The sequence below is a fragment of the Neopelma chrysocephalum genome, unplaced genomic scaffold, assembly GCF_003984885.1.
Source record: "Neopelma chrysocephalum unplaced genomic scaffold, ASM398488v2 Primary Assembly neopelma1_96431, whole genome shotgun sequence".
Taxonomy (NCBI): Eukaryota; Metazoa; Chordata; class Aves; order Passeriformes; family Pipridae; genus Neopelma; species Neopelma chrysocephalum.
Window position 1 is genome coordinate 665,820 of NW_020925079.1, and position 18,869 is coordinate 684,688.

Genomic DNA, 18,869 nt, shown 5'->3' on the forward strand with positions numbered 1-18,869 from the left:
GATTGCACTGACTCCAGAAGAAATTTTACCTTTACATTCGCCTTAGCCAATAATTATCTCCGCAAACATATACAGTCTCAGCCATCGCATAATCCCACCCCTTGGTAACTGTGTGGCAGGAACAAGTACGCACTTGGGCACGGAGCTGTAATGGGGTGACAGCGCTTGCCCTGGATTTACCCAAAGGAATACCTCAGAGGAACGCCACGGGGCTTTCTTATAGAGGTGGAGAGTTTGTGTCTGCACAAGTCGGAGTTTGGAGCCCGCAAAGGAGGATCAGTTTGATCAGACTGAAGTTTGATCCTGGGCGGCGGGGGTGTGTGTGTGTGTGTGTGATTTCCTGAGAATGACTTGTGCCAGTGCAGCCTGTGGGGAACAAAGAGCCCCAGGTCTCCCCAAGCAGTCAGGATACTTCTTACTGCGTTCCGGCGCACGGGCAGAGGCACAGATAACACGTTTCGGGCATCGATGCCTGGTGTTTTGGACGAGTAATTCTCCTTCGCCGTTCGGAGTCCGTGAGGGGGCGGTCGGGCGGCTGAGGCGCTGCTCCCCGCCCCCGGGAGGCTCCAGCGCCCCGCCCCGGGGCCGCCCCCGTCCCGCCCTCCGTCCCGGGGCCCTCTCGTCCCTTCCGCCCTGCCCCTGTCCGTCCACCGCCTCCGCCGGGCCCGCCATGTTACCCCCGGCCTTGCTCCGCCGGCCCCTCGCCGCCGCCGCCCGCCTGGCCCGGGCCCGGGCCGGCCCGCAGGTAGCGGCGGGGGCGCCGCCGGGGGAGCGGGGAGAGGGTGGGCGTGGGGCCCGCGCAGTGCCCGGGGCCGGGGGTGTGGTGTGTTGTGGTGTGTTGTGGTGTGTTGTGGTCCGCCGGGGGAGGGGTGGGGGCAGGTCTCGCCCTGTCACTGTCGCGACATCCACCCGGGCCGACTGTGGCACGTCATTTGGGTGGGAGAATCGGAGTCATTTTAAGTTGGGGGGGAAAAAAAAAAGACCTCCGAGATCATCGAATCCACAACCTGTGACCGAACACATCGTTCGTGTCAGCCAGACCGCGGCACTCAGTGCCACGTCCAGTCTCTTTCCTTAAACACCTCCAGGGACGGTGACTCCAGCACCTCCCCTGGGCAGCCCATTCCAGTGTCTAATCACCCTTTCTGTGAAGAACTTCTTCCTAATGTCCAACCTAAACTTTCCCTGGCACAGCTTAAGACCGTGCCCTCTTGTCCTGTCGCTGGTTGCCTGGGAGAAGAGGCCGACCCCCACCTGGCTACAGCCTCCTCTCAGGTGGTTGTAGAGAGCGATAAGGTCACCCCTGAGCTCCCTCTTCTCCAGGCTGAACCCCCCCAGCTCCCTCAGCTGCTCCTCACAGGACTTGTGCCTCAGACCCTTCACCAGCTTCATTGCCCTTCTCTGGACAGAGCTGGTCCTCCAGCGCCCCAGCATCTCCTTGAGCGGCAGAAAGCATCGGGGCTTCTCCTCTCTTGGAGAAATCCGGCGTGGGATGGGTCACTGCTGCAGGCTCACCACTCGGTCAGGATCCCGTGGGGGTTTATAATGGCTCCAAGGAGTTGTGACACACGGGAACCAATACGAGATGTGTCATGCTGCAGAGGGCCATTGGGGAACGAGAACCTTTGGTCTTGGCCATCTGTATTCAACTACCTGAAAGGAGAGTGTAGCCAGGTGAGGGTTGGGCTCTTCTCCCAGGTAACAACTAACAGGATGTGAGGAAGTGGCATCAGGTTGTGCCAGGGGATGTTTAGATTGGACATTAGGAAAAATTTTTCTTCACTGTAAGGGTTGTAAAGCATTGGAACAGGCTACCCAGGGAAGTGTTTCCACCATCCCTGGAAGTGTTCAAAAACAGGTGGGTATGGCACTTGAGGATGTGGTTTAGTGGTGGACATGGTGCTCTTGGGTTAATGGTAGATAAAAGGATCCTAGAGGTCATTTCCAACCTATATAGTTCTGTTCTGTGGCTTGAGCTGTATGGTATGCATGCCTGCAGATGCTCGTGAAATAAGACATGTCCAAAATCCATCCTGCAGCCACCTCTGTGCAAATATGGGCTAAGGCTAGAGATGTGTTTTGGCCTTCTTTTTTCAAGTTTTATTTCTAAGGTGAGTAGAGGTTATTGAGACTGTTGCAAAAATACTCTTAGTCTGGGACCTCCAAAGTGTTACATGAATACAAGAACTGTTCTTGACCAGCCCTTGGGAAGCGGCCAGTAAGAGGCTAGGATGCAGACTTAAGAAATCTTGTGGTGGAAGGAATCACTCTTTTCCCAAGTGTTTGTATCTTTTCCTTTCTTTTGCCAACGATATGTAATTTGCTAATACTGATATAAGATTGTAATTAGAAAACACAGTGCAGTGGTGTGAGCTGATGAGGTAAGGGCAACAAGGCAGATGTTGATGTTGCTCCTGCTTCGGTGGCATCTTGGCAGCCTTACTTTTGAATAATATGTTTAGTCAAATATCTTTTTATTGCTTTGACTCTTTGCTGCTGACTTCCTGAGGAAGGGGTTGAGAAGAGGAAAATGCTGCTTTGTTATAAGCTAATAATTAAACAATTGAGTGCAACAAATAAGAGACACATCATAGTCTGTTGCACTGCTGAAAGGAGGGGCAGCAAATAATGCACATGGGAACTATTTCCGAAGAAAAATGTCACAAGAAACTTTTTGGATTTGGACATCACGAAGTAAGTACCCCTCTCCCAGCTTGCAGTAAAAAATCCTTCTGTAACATCTCACTAATTAAAAAAAATTAGAAGACAACTTTCTGGCTTGATAATTAGTTTTACTTATTTTTCTGACTGTTTTCTTTCAGGCGCTCCTTGCTACAGGGCCCAGACAAGATACCAGCACTTTCTACGAAATTCGCACATATGATATTAAACCATCGAAGATGAAGGAGTTTCTGGAAATGATCAACAAGTACATTCACTTTCGCACAGCTCACTCAGAGCTGGTGGGATTCTGGTACACGGAGCTGGGAGCGATGAATAAGGTGTTCCACATTTGGAAGTACGGTATGACCAGCAACCCTTTGCACTGCCCTGCTCTCTGGGTGTTCCCTGTCTCGTAGGCAAGAAGGTGAGGGGGATGCTTACCTGGCTTTTGTTTGTTGCTCTCACTGTAAGGAGGTGCCCCCAAAAATCGCTCTTGTACTGATTAGTGAAAAGAACAACTTCAGAGCCTGTCAGGACAACTTTGACATGCTGGGATGAGAGAGTTGGAAATGTTCTAAAGCAGCAGTCTCTGCTCAAAACGGTTATAATAGAGGAAGAATGGTAGAGTGTTTTGTTCATGGTAAATATTTTTAACTTGTGGCCAGCTCCACAAATGCCTTCAGAATTTCAAAACGAATGGAAAAAAAGGAAACATGCACATATATGCACTCTGTGTGTGTTTGTATGTGTGTATAATTGTTCACAAATTTTCGCTCAGTGTAATTGTTCTCAAATTTTAGCTTCCTTAAAACAGTGAGCACGCAGTTTGCATGCTTAAACTCCTTCTGCAGTGGGCCTGTGCTGAGATAGGAAGACAACGCACCAGTTCTGACTTCTCAAGCACACAGTGTTTTCTTGCAGCTTTAGCCTTGGTAACAATAGGCTTTTTGCAGTATAATCAACTTTTTTATGTTGTTGGAGTTGGTGCTGACATGGAAGGTGCAGGTGAGCCAAGAAAAGCTACACTTAACACCAGAAACTAGGTGTACTGGCCATGCTTTTTGTGGAGACCAAAGGAAGTCGGTACTTGGATAACGGAGAGGTGGGAAGGCACACCAGTATCATTTCCTTGGATACCAGCTGTAGTCCAGGGTATATCTGCACATTGAGACAGTGTGCTCATCGAAGTCCAGCGTGTTCACAGTACCTGTTTAGAGTAAAGGATTGCCTCTTTTGTTTTGGAAGGGTGAATCATAGAATCACAGACTCATAGAATAGTTTGGATTAGAGAGGATCTTAAAGATCATATAGTTCCAAACTCCCTGCCATTGCCAGGGACACCTTTCTCTCAGTCCCCCATTGCTCAGGACCCCATCCAACCTGGCCTTGAACACTTCCAGGAATGGGGCGTCCACAGCTTCTCTGGGGACAGCTTCTCTGTTTCAGTGTCTCACCACTCTCAGAGTGAAGAATTTCTTCATTATATCTAATCTAAATTTTGCCTGATCCCTGGAGGTGTTCAAGGCCAGGTTGGATGGAGGTCTGAGCAACCTTGTCTGATGAAAGGTGTCCCTGCCCATGACAGGGGAGTTGGAACTAGATGATCTTTAAGGTCCCTTCCAACCAAAACCATTCTACGATTCTAAATCTACTCTCTTTCAGTTTAAAGCCATTTCCTCTTGTCCTGTGACTCCATACCCTTGTAAAAAGTTCCTCTCCATCTGTCTTGTATGCTCCCTTCAGGTACTGGAAAGCTGCTCTAAGGTGTCTCTGGAGCCTTCTCTTGTCCAGGCTGAACAACTCTCTTAGCCTGTCTTCATAGGATAGATGTTTCGGCGCTTGGATCATTTTTCTGGCCTCCTCCTCTGGAGTTGCTCCAACAGGTCCATATCCCTCTTATGCTGGGGGCAGAATCACCTCCCTCGACCTGCTGGCCACACTGCTTTTGCTGGAGCCCAGGATGTGATTGGCTTCCTGGGCTGCAAGAGCACATTCACGTCGAACTTCTCATCCACTAGCACCCCCAACTCCTCCTCAGGGTTGCTCTCAATCCTGGCCTGATCCTGTAACTGGGATTGCTTAAACCCACATGCGTGACCTTGCACTTTGCCTTGTTGAACTTCATGAGGTTTGCACAGGCCCAGCTCTCAAGCCTGTCCAGTTCCCTCTGTGGCATCCCTTCCCTCCAGCATGTTGACTGCACCACACAGCTTGGTGTCATCAGCAAACTTGCTGAGGGTGCACTCGATTCCTGTGTCCATGGAAGATGTTAAACAGCACTGGTCCCAGTACTGAGCCCTGAGGGGCACCACTTGGACATTGAACTGTTGATTGCAGGTCTTTGAGTGCGACCATTCAACCAATTCCTTATCCACTGAGTGGTCTGTCCATCAGATCCGTGCCTCTACAGCTTAGAGAGTAGGATGTTGTATGGGACGGTGTAAAATGCTCTGCACAAGTCCAGGCAGATGGCATCAATAATTCTTCCCTCATCCAATGTAACCCTATGACAGAAGGCCAAACACCAAGTTTGTCAGGCATGATTTGCCCTCAGTGAAACCATTCTGGCTGTCACCAGTCACCTCCTTGTTTTCCGTGTCCCTTAAAGTGGTTTCTAGAAGGGTCTGCTCCGTGACCTTCCCAGGCACAGAGGTGAGTGAGACTGACCAGGCTGTAGTTCAGCAGGTCTTCCTTATGTCCCTTTTTAAAAATGGACTGCCATAACTTCTCAAACGTGATGGATAGTGGCTTAGCCACTTCTGCTGCCAGTTCCCTCAGAACCCACAGATATACCTCATTGAGTCCCGTTGGCTTGTGCACCTTCAGGTTCCTTAAATGGTCTCAGACCTGATCTTTTCCTACAGTGGGTGGTTCTTTGTTCTCCTGGTCCCTGCCTTTGCCTTCTTTGACCTGGGTGGTCTGGCTGGAGCACTTGCCACTGCAGATCAAGGCAAAAAAAGGTCACTGAGTACCTCAGTTCTTGGTCATGACCAGGCAGCCATGTCTCCCCTTTCTTCCAGAGAGGGCATGCATCTGTCAACAGGAATATTTTGAGTTCACCTGCATCTATGATTAATAAATTGTCCTGCTTCTCAGAACTTTTAAGACCTGGCTATCATTATTATCTCTAAATTAAAAAAAATAATAATCTGTGAGAAACTTTTAAAGTGCAAAACAAAAGGAAAACCCTGTACTTTTTATTTGTTTCCTAACAGTGTTTTACATGCCTAAGTTACAACATCCTTTCTTCTTGATTCATCAGACCCCTGCTTATACCTTTTCAGTAGTTAAAAGTAATTGGTATATTTACCTCTTAGTCCCAAAATACTGATATTTCTTAAGGTTCTTCCTTCCCCTTCTTAGATGCTGGAATTTTCTTGCATAATATTGGAAACTGTCTGCATAAGTATATTGCTTAAGATGCCACTGTAGACTAACCAGTTGAAATTCAGACACTCTTAATTAAGTAGTTTTGGTTTTAATTAAGAAAAAAAGTAGAAAAGGTTTAGCTTTTGAGGATTTAACAACCTTTTTTGTAGCTGAACACACAAACATTATTTCTACACTTTTAATGTCACTTTATATAAGCAAAAAACCCATACTTTTAATAATTTTTTTTCTTGGTAGGCTATTAATCTTCAATTTTTTTTTTTCCACTTCACTTCCTTTCCACTGTGCTTTCTCTGAATCTGCTTATCCTTGGTAACTGTTGCCACATCCAGTAGTGCCTGTGGATGCCATATGTAAATGTCCTTTAACTGTAAAATTGGTTAGCGGATTTTGTGTTGTAAACTTTCTTGGCTTGAAACCATTTTAATCTGAGACGTAAAGCAAAATTTAAAGGTGGTTTTTTTCAGAATTTAAAGGAAACTTACCACATCTGCTTCAATCTAATATTCTGTTTAAAAATACCAGTTTCGAAATTAGATAAGTGCAGCTTGCCTTCTTGTAATTATACATTTTGATTGAGTCTAATGTGACATTAAATGCATTTTTTTCTAGGGTTTTTTTTTGCTTTCTTACAGATAATTTTGCCCACAGAACAGCAGTCCGGCAAGCACTAGCCAATGACAAAGACTGGCAGGGAAAATTTATGTCTGTGGCCCTCCCCTTGATGGAGAAGCAGCACAATGAGGTCGCTTATCTGGTACCTTGGTGTCAACTTGGAAAGCCTCCAAAAGAGGGGGGTGAGCTTATCTTTTCTTCTGGTGATTAAAGTTACCGACAGTAACAAAAAATGGTTTAACGTTTAAACCAGCTGTTGCATGGTTTTATAACCCCTTATGTAACAAAGGCACGTACGTGCACCCATGTGAAAAAGGTGACATTACACAGACAAGGGACAGAGTTTTTAAGAAGGATTTTACACTAACATCAAGAACGGACTAGAGCCTTGCTCATTAAGGTTATTACTGGTCAGGGTTGTGAATTGCTAAATGGACGTGCAAAATGGCAGTGGCATAGTAGCAGTCATCCCAGACCTCCTTTGTCTGTCCATCAGTGAGAGGGGATTTCCTGGAGATACTGGGAATAATGATTGCTCTCTTTCACAGAGATTCTTCTCTTTTATGAATTTGCTTTGTTACTGATTGTTTTGATTCTTTTGCATAATAGTTTAAAAAAAATTCCCTACCTTTTAAAGATACACGCAAGTCAACCATACTTTGTTACAGTCATAGGTTAGGTGTCAAAGTCCTGTCCAGATGTATTTTAACTCTCTCTGTAGCAAAAGCAATGTTAATAGTATTGACCTTTCCCCAGTTTACGAACATTTGTAGAATTTGTTGCATGAAGTGGCACGGAACAGGCCTTTCTTCAGCCCTCAGCATGTGCATACACACAGTAATCTTCGTTCTTTATTTCCCCAGGATTCTGAATTTTATGCTGTTTTAGTTGAATTTGAAAGCAGTCCAGTTTTCTCCTAAATCTGGAGAGATGACTTTTCAGACGCTTTGCTCCTGTTGTAGTCCATCTCCAGCCCATTGCTGGAGAATGAGACCAGACATATAACACGTGTCTGGCTTTCTATTACAGTGTCAGCAATTGTGATCTGAAGTAACTACCTGAACGGAAAGAAGACAGGTAACTTTTAGCAGGACTGGAGTTTTCTGGCAAATTATGCCATTTCTCTACAAATAAGGGAGATTGTTTGGCAGAGCAGAGGTGCTAAACCTAGTCCTAGTGTGTTGGTTATGCCTTCAAATCTTGCTGTGACCAACTGCCAGGAGTCAAAGGGGTTTGTAATGCCATAAACAACTTCAATACCAGGAACATCACCAGTCTTAGAAAAGACCAGCTGGCATTGCTCAAGCAGCCATCCAGATCCCTCAAACACGTATGAGCACTTGTGATTTCTGCAAAGTAGTCTGAATCTCCCAAAATTTCCAGGCAACACTGAAAATTTGCACCAGGTGCTGGCATGAATGGGCAGTCTCCTGCTGACCCCAAATGGCAGGGAAATGCAGTACTCATTTCACAATAAATACATCATGGCCATAACACACTGTTCCAGAACTGACATATTAACTTGTATTTCCTTCCCTGTGGTGGTGTTTGCCTTCTCTTCTAGGGGTATATGAATGGGTTACTTTCCAGATGAAGCCTGGTGGGCCAGCGTTGTGGGGTCAAGCATTTCGAGCTGCAATCAATGCTCACATCAACACAGGCTATACTAAGCTGATTGGTGTTTTCCATACAGAATATGGATTACTTAACAGAGGTACTACTCAATTTCTGCTACACTTTGGCAGGGGAGGGGGCAGAGGATAAGGGGCAAGCCCTGGTCCTGCATCAGGATTGGCCAGCTTGCTGAAAACGTTGGTGTGGATCACTAAAGTCCTGTAAACAGTCCTTGAACCCAGCTTTGTTTGTTGAGTTAATAGGCTTAAGCTCGTTGCCACAATCTTAAAAGTCTCTCAGATCTGATGTTAAAGTCAAACTGTGTAAAGGCTCAGTAAAGGATCATCCTACCACTGACTTGCCTGGAGAATTCTTTCTGCTTACTGCAAGGCTTTTAACAGATGAAGGCAGATTGCTAGGACTTACAGTGCGTGCTGTATTGCAGCATAACAGTATTTAGCTGACTTTATTTGTACTTTCTCAGTCCATGTGTTGTGGTGGAATGAGAGCCCAGATAACCGGGCAGCGGGAAGACACAGAGCCCATGAAGATGCCAGAGTCGTAGCAGCTGGTAAGAGATGATGCATCCAGAGAACTCACTCATGTTACCTGCATGCATGCTGAGAAAAATATTACTTCTCATTGGAAGTTATGTCTTAATTAAACATGCGTTTAATTTCAGTGCGCGACAGTGTCAGGTTCCTGGAGTCCCAGCAAAATGCACTCCTGATTCCTCTGCAGTGCTCACCACTGAAATAACCCTCTTCTAAAGGGTGTAACTGACGGCAAATGAGACAAGATGGAAGTGCTGTCAGCAAGTGACATGGATCCCCATACCCAGTGAACTGAGCTGTTCTTCAGTTGACCAAAAATGGATGCAAAACGCTGATCACTAGCAGTGTAAATCAGCACGCTGCTAGCAGTTGTTAAAAAGAAGTTTATGATGTTGTTCCTACCTCTCCAGGAAAGAGAACTTGAGCCCTATCACACGTGACATGAGCCACACTTCACCAATCTTTAATTTTAACCCCTAAGTTCTTAATACTTTTTCAAAGAGCTAGATCCCTTATCAAACCTACTAAGTTAAGTGTTCTTTTCCAACACTGCAGTCAGGGGTGGTATCACTTTGCTAACATATTTTGGTGCCTCTTGTCATTATCACATCGTGGTTATTCCATACTGGTTTAAGAAGGAATGCTCCCATCTATACCTTACCCAGTTATGTTTTAATCAGACATCTCATTAGGATACTCTGTATTAATTCTGAGCAAAGTAAAACATCAACGTAGCTGGAGTTGGACTTGGGTGCTACAGTGGAGATGGTCAGGTGGTGTGGAGCACCCTCTTCTGCAATTTATAGGTACTAACTATAAACTGCAGAGCACTGGGGAGTCTGTTCCACACATTCATCACAGACCTGCAATGAGCAATTGATTTAATATCTCTACTGAGGTATCTTTGTGCAGTTCACCTAATTATTATTGCTTGCTTAAACTGCATTAAGATCTCACAAAAAGCACTATAAAACAACCATCGGCCATTATGCTTATGTCCAAAGTACAACTTACATTTCTGTAATGAAAATTCAGAGACAGGTACTTGAGTTGGGATTTAAACATCCAGAGAAATTTGTTATGCTGTGCAGCTGGATTTGACAAATAAACCAAACACTGTTTTCATGACTTGCTAGAGACCTGTTTATTTACTAACTTGAGAAGCTTAAAGTAGCATGTACCTTTCAAATCTTGTACCACCTTGCTTGCCTGAATAGTATGTACTCCATGCTAAGTTGTAGAGATACTGGAATGTTATGCATCAAAATTCACAACAAAACAAAATTCACAAGCAAAACAAAAGCTGCCATGCTCCACAAAAGAACAAATGCAAAAATGACACTTGTGAAGACCAATGGTGCTAAAACAGCTTTATTTTTTACTTAATACAAGGCAGAGAGCCTTTTAATACTTCACATAACAGATATTAGCAAATACAAATATATATACTTTTTTTTTTTTGCTTTTAATGAAAATGTCCACTTAAGGATTTAACTTAGAAATTTCAGTTGTGAAATCTCTCTAGATTTTTGCAAAGTTAACAGATATTCCAGTGCAAAAATAGATCCCATTACAGATAGCATAAAGTGCTTGGAACGAAGGGCCAACTACAATTCAGGAGGGAAAGATAAGCACAAAGTGGTGGTTTAACCAAGGGGAAAATCCAACAACTCCTTACTGAAATACAAATGTACTACAAAGAGAGATGCAACATGTCAATAGTACTGAAGTTTAAAATAAGTTAACACCTCAGTGCAGTTTCATTATCAAGAGTGGTTCATATACTGCGTGTCTCTAGAGTGATTTTTCCCCAACACGTACTTGAACAAGTAAATTAGTGGCTGTCTGAACTTACTCCTTGACAAATCTTCATGCCAGTGTTGCATTATGCTGTCTGTTCAGTACAAACAAGGCAGATCAGAGCTGTGAAATAGTTTGGTTAATATCCACATTTACTGTAACATTTTAGCACAGATAGCAGACCCATTAAGCATGGCAATCACAGGGCAACAGGAATCAAGAATCTTTGTTTGGCTAAGGAAAGAGGATGACGATGTAAGTGTCGTTTCCTGATAAATTAATAATTTAAATGAGCAGCTACCAAGAGCAAACCACAGCCCTTTCAAGACCAAATCTGAATCCTCCTAGAACTCGTTCTAGTTCTACATGCACTAGTTTGGTGCAGTGCAAAACTTAAGCCCTTCACTTCAGGGACTTGATGCTGCTTCATAACAGTGGTTTTTAAGCAGTGGTAAGCATCCAGTACATGCTACTTGTTTCAATGATACTGCAACATACTTGCAGCCTGTTACGGAGCAATGGCTGTAACTCAGCTGTTTCCGCACCTGGAAGTCTGATGTGTTCATCACCCTGTACTCATCCCCATAGAGTGATGCTATAAAGGTAATCACAAACTATGTTTTAAGTGAGGTATACCGATCCCCTTTACACTCCTTTCTCAATCCCCTTAGCAATGTATTATACAGACTAAAAAAAAAAAAGGTATGAAAAAGGCACTTCTGCAGAGCCTGGAGTAAGCTCTAACTTTACCTCAAGACAGGACATGGAGGGACTGGGAACTTAGTTTAACTGTGTTTTAAAAATGCTGAGTTGGTCAGTGTTACCATGTGTACTTGGAAATAGGTCATCAGCCTTCTTCAGGCTCATGCCAGCCTCTTCATTGTTTGCTGGGCTGCTAGGGACATTCACAGAAGAAAATGGTCCATGATTGATTCATGGAGTAGCATCAAGAACAAGTGCAGAAACTGTGTGGGTGTTTAAGGCAGAGACATGACAAAGGAATAGCCCAGGAACTGCACTTAGGTTCAAACCACGTTACCAAACCCATTTCTGAATGTAAAAGGCAGAAGGGCCCTGAAAGCATACTCTCCCATGACTGTTGTACAATGTGAACCAGAATTCGTTGTTCTTACTATATAATTTCCCCTCTAATATTATTCTGGCCTTGTAAAACTTGAAAAATTGATTGATGAACTGCAGTGCTACTATTTTGAACTATCTTGTTCTCCAAGGGGATTTTTACTGAAGCAGTTGTCACATGTATAATGATGATGAAAATGGTATCTACATTTGATATTGTACTGATGGAAGCCTATTCAACCTAAGGCAACTGAAGGCCCACACTAAGACCTTAAATTATCTTGTCCAGGAGCTGCTTTATCCTGATGACACTGCCCTCGTCGCCCACAGAGAAGTAGCTCTGCAGCATTTGACATCCTGCTTTGCAGAGGCTGCTGAGCTTTTTGGGCTGGAAGTCAGCTTAAAGAAGACAGAAGTTCTCTATCAACCTGCACCTCAGAAGTCTTCCCTCATCCCCATCATGAATGCAGCTATCCACCAAATAGACAGAAAGAGAGCATAGCATTGGGCCATAATGTGAAGAAACAGTTTGGCTACAGAGATCAACTGAAAGTGTTGTCAATCCCTAATTATGCTACCTACATATTTAAAGTCATAAATAATACTGTTAAAAAAAATAAAAAAACCCTGTTGGCGGGGCGGGGGCCAGGCAGGGCTGAGGGCAGCAGTCCCTGTGGTTTACGAACTATTTCCTTTACTTTGTCTCATGGAGAGGAGAGAAGCTTCCACATTGTCTACTCCGCTTTTGGAAATAGGTTTAAAGGTACTTTTCTATTGTGATTTTTTAATAATGAACCCGGTGATTATTATTATTAAAAAAAAAGGGGGGGATGGGGAGCCCTTGGGGGGGACAGTGCAGCGAAGCGGGATAGGTGAAAGCAGGAGGAGGTAGAGCAGGTGCTCATTCTGCTGGGTACAGAGGGTACGGCCCCCACACTTCAGGGCCACAGCGATGAACTGAGGTACGGCAGTGGGGAAAGGGGTGCTGGGATTTGGGGTGCCCACCAGCTTGCTCTTGGCCATCTTGGTGTTGGCCTTGGCTAACTCCAGCCGCAGCGTCTGGGGGATCTCTGGGTCGAAGTGGATGCTGCTCAGAGCATTCTTCACCTCCTCTGCCTCAGAGCGGCTGTCGAAGCTGACGAAGCCCAAAGGCTGCTTGGAGGTGAGTTTGAAGAGAGACCCCTCGTACCCCTTAAAGGGCCTGAAGAGCAGGTAAAGCGTGCTGAGCTGTGCCGAGCGTTGCCCCCCGGAGCCGCCGTGCCCCATGTTGGCGCCGTTGACTTCAGTGGGGCAGAAATTTCTGGAAACTACAGCAAAGGAGGACCAGACTTTTCTACTCTTGAAAGGTAAGCTTTTTATCTGTGTTCTTTTAGAGGAATTACATGTTGCAGTTAAGGACTGGAATCGCATAACTGGTGAAGACTGGTGATCTCTTCAATGGATTGTTGTCAAAAGCAATTACTTCAGTGAAAAGAAAGGTCTCTTCCAGCAGAATGAAGATAAAATAATTTATAAGCTGCAATTACCTTATAATACTAAGGAACAAATTATAGGCAAAGGTGTACATTAAAATCTAACATCTTTGAGCAGAATGTTTGGTTTGGGTATTTTTTTCTTATTAGAAACACCATAGTAAACTGGTCAGTTATAAATCTACCACTTGTCTTTATACATCTTATTCTTGATTATCTACACCTGAGGAGGAACAGCCCGAGGCACCAGCACAGGCTGGGGCTGATCTGCTGGAGAGCAGCTCTGCAGAGAAGGCCCTGGGGGTTCTGGTGGACAAGCTGTCCCTGAGCCAGCAGTGTGTCCTGGGGGACAAGAAGGGCAAGTGGATCCTGGGGTGCGTTGGGAAGAGCATTACCAGCAGGTCAGGGGATGATCCTGCCCCTCTGCTCATCCCTGGTGAGGCACATCTGCAGTGCTGTGTCCAGGTCTGGGCTCCTCAGGACAAGAGAAAGCTCCTAGAGAAGGTCCAGCAGAGGCTGCAGAAATGAAGGGACTGGAGCATCTCCCTTATGAGGAAAGGCTGAGGGAGCTGGGGCTGTTCAGCCTCGAGAAGAGACACTGAGAGGGGACCTCATCCATGTCTGTCAGAGGATGGACCAGGCTCTGCTTGGGGGTGCCCAGCAAAGGGACAAGAGGAACAGGCAGGAACTTGCGGGAGGTTAAAGAGCAGATACTACAAATCTGAGTGACAGCTCATGACTTAGAATTTGCTCTTGGCATTAGCAGCTTGTACAACTACTGAGTTCGCTGCTGTGGTCCAAACCCTAGGTCTGCTTCTCACCCACTTCCTCCCACTAGATATTCATGCAGCTGCTGCAGTACCTCAAAGGAACAGTAAAGTACTTAACTACAAAAATACCTAGTCAGAGCGTGTTATTGATTGTGATGCTGGTGGGACAATTGTATGCATTTGGAGGGTACACAGTTCTGCATATCACAACTTGCTGATGAAGATACACGGTTATGATGGCCCATCTCTTGCCATCCCACCTCCACAGTACTGCTCTGTGGCCTCAGATTTGTCACTACTGATCTATACCAGTCTAGAAAAAGCAGCTGGTCAGGTGAGTTTTCTCACTCTAAGGCTACAACACTGGTGGTGACTTTTCTTGCCACTGACTGTTCTGGTACATTCATTGCCAGCAATGGATGTAGCACCAGCAAATTCCCACTCCTGACATGAATGTTCTAAAAACTAAAACATGCATGTCTAAAATACCTGTAAATAACCACTGGCCCTGACTCCTCTGAATTATTTTAGCAACCCTAAGAAAAACATACTGTACAGAACAAGATACAGTATGGTTTAAAGCCCACAGCATCTAGTGGGTGCTTTACCACAGCTTCAGAGTTATACTGTAAGGAGCTAAGTTCAAGTCTTTCACTTGAGAACAGTACAAGACGACTCCATGAGGCACTGCCCCTGTAAAGGAATTGTTTTCATTGCATTGAATTGCATTGCATTGAATGGTTATCAGTAGAGTGTCCAGTTTCTTTTCCTCTAGCTTCTTCTTTGGGAGTATCCTATCCCAGGGAAAGGAAGTTTGCATTCTGCTCATCATTTCTTTGATGAAATTGGCTCACACACAACTTTCTTTTACCTTCTCATCTTGCAGGAAGGAATTAAGGATTGCAATGTCTACCACAGTCTGGTTTTTGTGCAATGACAGGTCCTTGCTATGGTCGTCGTCACTTTGGTCCTTAGCAAAATTTACAAATACCTACAAGAAAAAAAGAGCATTTCACACATCTGGATTTTCATTAATTCAGGGCATTTTAAACAGTGGGCATCCTGAAATAGTCTTGGGATTCAGTATTCTGCTTTGTTGAAATGCCCTTAAAAGAAAGGTCCAGTAAATTAGTGGATTTATTCCTACCTCTGCACAAAGAAGCTTTTGGCATCCAGGCTACTAAAAACTTACTTGGTCAAGTGTGGTCTGAGAAACGGAGTAGTCTTCTATGTGGAGTCTCTTTTTGTTCTGGGAGAGAATACTGAATATTTTGGCCAGGGAGGATGGTGAAGAAGGAAGCTGGTACTGCAGCATATTCCGATGCTTTTCCTTCAGGACACTTCCAGGGAAGGCATGCTTAAAGAACTCCTCAACAGGCTTCAGGTCTGGGTTTGCCCCTGCAATTCTCACCACTATGGTGTAACCATCTCCAAATCTACAAACAAGGACACCAGCACAAGGCTTAAGTGCTTCGGAAATACAAGTGCAGCTTAAAATCCATCAGCACTTCCCACAGTCAGAATAGCAACGGGAATGCTGCACGAGGAATTAAGCCTGACAGTATCTCCCTAAAAATGCAGACAACTCTTGTGGTGTAAGTGAAAAGAAAACAGGTACCTGTTCTTTAGATGCTGGACGCTGCCCAGACACCTGAACCGCCCATTGACCATTATCGCCATTCGAGTGCACAGGGCTTCACATTCTTCCATGCTGCAGGCAAGAGTAACTTCATTAGCACTGCAAACAGCAGTGAAGGGCAGAGCAGCCAAGCTGAGCTTAGCATCCAGCCCTGGCAGATGCAGAAGCCAGGGCACCACACAAGTGGGCTGCTACGTACCTGTGAGATGTGAGTACCACTGATCTCCCCTCCTTGATTACACTCAGAGCACAGTTCCACAAGAAACGACGTGCTTTGGGATCCATCCCTGTCGTTGGCTCATCCTGCAATATGTGTACAAAAAACAGATTACACTGCTACATTCCACTGACAAATACCTCGTCTGCGAAATGACCTGTCCATTCTGATTAAGCATACTTGAAACACCGAAAATAAGCAAGTTTGACTTGTTTTCTAAAATGAGAAAAAAACTTATGCTCCAGATTTTAAATTAGCAAACACACCCTTTTCAGAACTGAGAAGTACTGCTTATTCTGCAATTACAGCATGTTGAAATAGCCAGTTCTAAGACAAGTTGAAGCCAATTAGCTTGTTTAAATACAGCACAAGTCTACTTTCTCATGCACTCTGAACTTCAGTAATTCCAGTATCTGTCCTCAATTTTAATCTAAAGAATGGCAAAATATTTATTCCCAATTTTCAGTTGATTATTAAAAACACAGATTTGCTCATGTCTAGCAGGAAGGATGCAGTTTTTTGTAGGCATAGAAATCTTGAAGCTGCTGACGGTTTGGCATCATGTTCGAGACCCCCACTTTGCAGAGATTTTCCAGAAACAGAAGCCTGGAGGCCCTTTATAGCTTGCACCTACATATGGAATATTTATTTCCATGTGCTATTTGCTCATGATGAAATAGCTAGTCTCCATTTGAACCCGGTTTTTCTATTCTGCAAGAAAACTGTTAATGAGCAAAGGTTGCAGACTCACCAGGAACACCACGGGTGGCCCTCCAATGAGGGCAATGGCCGTGGAGAGCTTGCGTCTGTTCCCCCCGCTGTAATTCCCGGCGTATTTCTCTCCGTATTTCACAAGGCCCAGTTTCCGAATTGCCCACTCACCAACCTACGACAGACAGCACATCACCATCTTGAATTGAGCACAGCAGCATCCACACAAGGAGATTTTCCTTATGAGCTTTGGCTTTGAAAGCAGTTTTTAGAAGGGCCACTCATCCAAGGATATGATGTGCACGGATATGGCTTTTGAAGCACCCTGTTCACCTCTAGAGCAGGATATGTGCAATCCTGTCCCTGGGAGGCCTGAAAAGTCAAATGGCTGCAGCTGATCAGCCAGTGAGCATGAGTTTAACACCAGCTGAGCCACATTAACCACCGGTCTAGTGCTCTTAGCAGCACCAGCTTCAGAGAGCTTTCCTACTCCTGTGGGCTTACAGCAGGGATATGGTCATTACTGGCACACAGCAAATCCCACTGTGGTGCATCTTAGCCCTTCAGACAGATGGGATCTGTCTGTTATTCAGGAGTATCCCTAATGGTGCCAGCAGGCAGGCATTGTTGCCCTGCAGACTAAAATGGGGAAAGGATCCAGCTGCTATTCGAATCGTATGCAGACCTGGGTCCCTTTTTTTATGGTAGCTGGTGGGAATATCAAACAGAAGAACTCAGCATCAACCTTAGAAGGAGCTTGCAATTTTCACCCATCATGCCTACTCTTACAGAGGGATTCAAGTTACTTGGACATACCCTATATAACATCTACCTTCAGCAGTTCCTGTTTTGTAGCACCCAGGCCTCATACAGTGAAAACTACTGTTAACTCAAGGAAACAGTGCTGAGAAGAGTGCTGTATGGTACTGGCAGCTGTGATTAATTGCCTAAAGACCACTGGTGTAACCCCATGTCTGAATGCTGAAATAGCAGCACTTTAATGATGAAGCATGACCAACTGGAAAGCTGTAACAGCCAGCATGAGGCTTCTGTTAAGTTGTAGAGTTTGGTTCCCGGGACTTTGAAGAACTAACCCTTCACAGCAGGTGAGGTTCTGCAAGACCTGCAGCTCCACAGCCCTTAAATTCTTAAAGAAAGTCATTCAGTGGAGAAGGGCTTCCACTATGAGAACGCAGGACCCAAATTATCTGCCCTTCCATTTAGTACACTTCTCTAGGCAACACTGAAAAAAACACCACAACTTTTGGGTTACTCTGAAGGAAAGGGGGGCAGATTTCACCATACAGTACACCTTCAACACCTTCACATCATGGCACTTCATGTCTTGCAGTGAGGGTGCACATGACAACTTGCAAATTGGTTACTGGGGTGGGTTCTATGGTGTTTCATTTACCTTGCAGACTTCTTTCTCTGGAACACCTCTCAGGAGCGCAAAGAACTCCAGGTGCTCTCGCCCTGTCAGCAGTTCATTAACAGCATCAAACTGTGGGCAGTAGCCCATGTTCTGATGGACTTCTTGAATGTTGGAGAGGATGCTATAGAAGAAAAAAAAACCCCTTTGTTAGGATTTCAGGAGTACATGCTGCTATTTTAGATGTTAACAGGAGGAAAGTGAAACAGCAGTTTTGGAATCACTGAACTAATGAAAATACAGGATCCTCAAAGTCCATCTTGGCCAAGATACATTTTCTCTCTCCCACTCTTCCAGTTCTTTTTTCAAAAAAAGGACATTTAAATGTGAAAAAGCAGGTATTTAGAAGTGACTACCAGACCAAATCAGTTTTCTTAAGGCCACTGAAGACCTTTACCAGACTTGAACAAGGGCTGAAACAGATGCCAGGAGTTGTAAAAGGAAAAAGTGAAAGTGAGTTTAGATGTGGAAGTGGAACAACAGCTGCAGTGGAACAAAAGCTGGAGGAGAAGGCAGTAAAGGACCTATTTCCACACAAAGCAGAGAAAAGATGCAATGTGTTTCACCTGTTTCCTTTGAGGAAAGCTTCTCCTCCTGTCACATCTGTATCACCAGTCAGCATCTTAAAAGTGGATGACTTGCCAGCACCATTTACTCCCAGGAGTCCAAAGCACTGCAGATATAAAAGAGTACAGTGTGTTTGAGAATGGGATTCAGCTGCATCCCTTTCAGCACTGACAAGAGGGGAAGGAGCAAACTTGATCCTCAGGACAGCTGGAGAGACTCTTCAGTGCATTTTCAAAAAAAGTTTTCTGGGCTTTTATTTTAAGTATAAACCTTTAGGCTGGGAAAATGAAGGAACTGTGGTGTCACCTTGGTACATTGTCACCACAATGTATCCATGCCAAACC

At 44.8% G+C, this 18,869-nt stretch overlaps 2 protein-coding genes and 1 pseudogene across 5 annotated transcripts in view; 1 reads left to right on the plus strand and 2 right to left on the minus strand.

Annotated features, from left to right (window-relative positions):
* The first annotated feature begins 670 nt into the window (after positions 1–670).
* Positions 671–9,965, plus strand: NIPSNAP3A (nipsnap homolog 3A). Of its 2 annotated transcripts, none has more exons than XM_027708624.1 (6): positions 671–745; positions 2,823–3,024; positions 6,690–6,851; positions 8,234–8,383; positions 8,768–8,854; positions 8,966–9,965. In XM_027708624.1, the coding sequence occupies exons 1-6, from the start codon at positions 671–673 to the stop codon at positions 9,040–9,042; spliced, it is 753 nt and encodes a 250-aa protein (XP_027564425.1). In that variant the 3' UTR covers positions 9,043–9,965. The 2 variants fall into 2 exon arrangements, with proteins under 2 accessions (XP_027564425.1, XP_027564427.1); XM_027708626.1 differs by lacking the exon at positions 671–745 and adding an exon at positions 1,434–2,694.
* A 2,187-nt stretch (positions 9,966–12,152) lies between these two features.
* LOC113981311 lies at positions 12,153–13,224 on the minus strand (annotated as a pseudogene).
* Positions 13,225–13,753: 529 nt separating this feature from the next.
* Positions 13,754–18,869, minus strand: part of ABCA1 (ATP binding cassette subfamily A member 1) — a 90,384-nt gene continuing 85,268 nt past the window's right edge. For all 3 annotated transcript variants that reach the window (XM_027708621.1, XM_027708619.1, XM_027708620.1), the window contains exons 44-50: positions 18,525–18,631; positions 17,941–18,082; positions 16,567–16,701; positions 15,798–15,901; positions 15,578–15,670; positions 15,152–15,395; positions 13,754–14,950 (exon numbers count right to left, since the gene is read on the minus strand). In XM_027708621.1, coding sequence (XP_027564422.1) covers positions 14,810–14,950; positions 15,152–15,395; positions 15,578–15,670; positions 15,798–15,901; positions 16,567–16,701; positions 17,941–18,082; positions 18,525–18,631 — 966 coding nt within the window. In that variant the 3' untranslated portion in view covers positions 13,754–14,809. The remainder of the gene's footprint in view (positions 14,951–15,151; positions 15,396–15,577; positions 15,671–15,797; positions 15,902–16,566; positions 16,702–17,940; positions 18,083–18,524; positions 18,632–18,869) is intronic.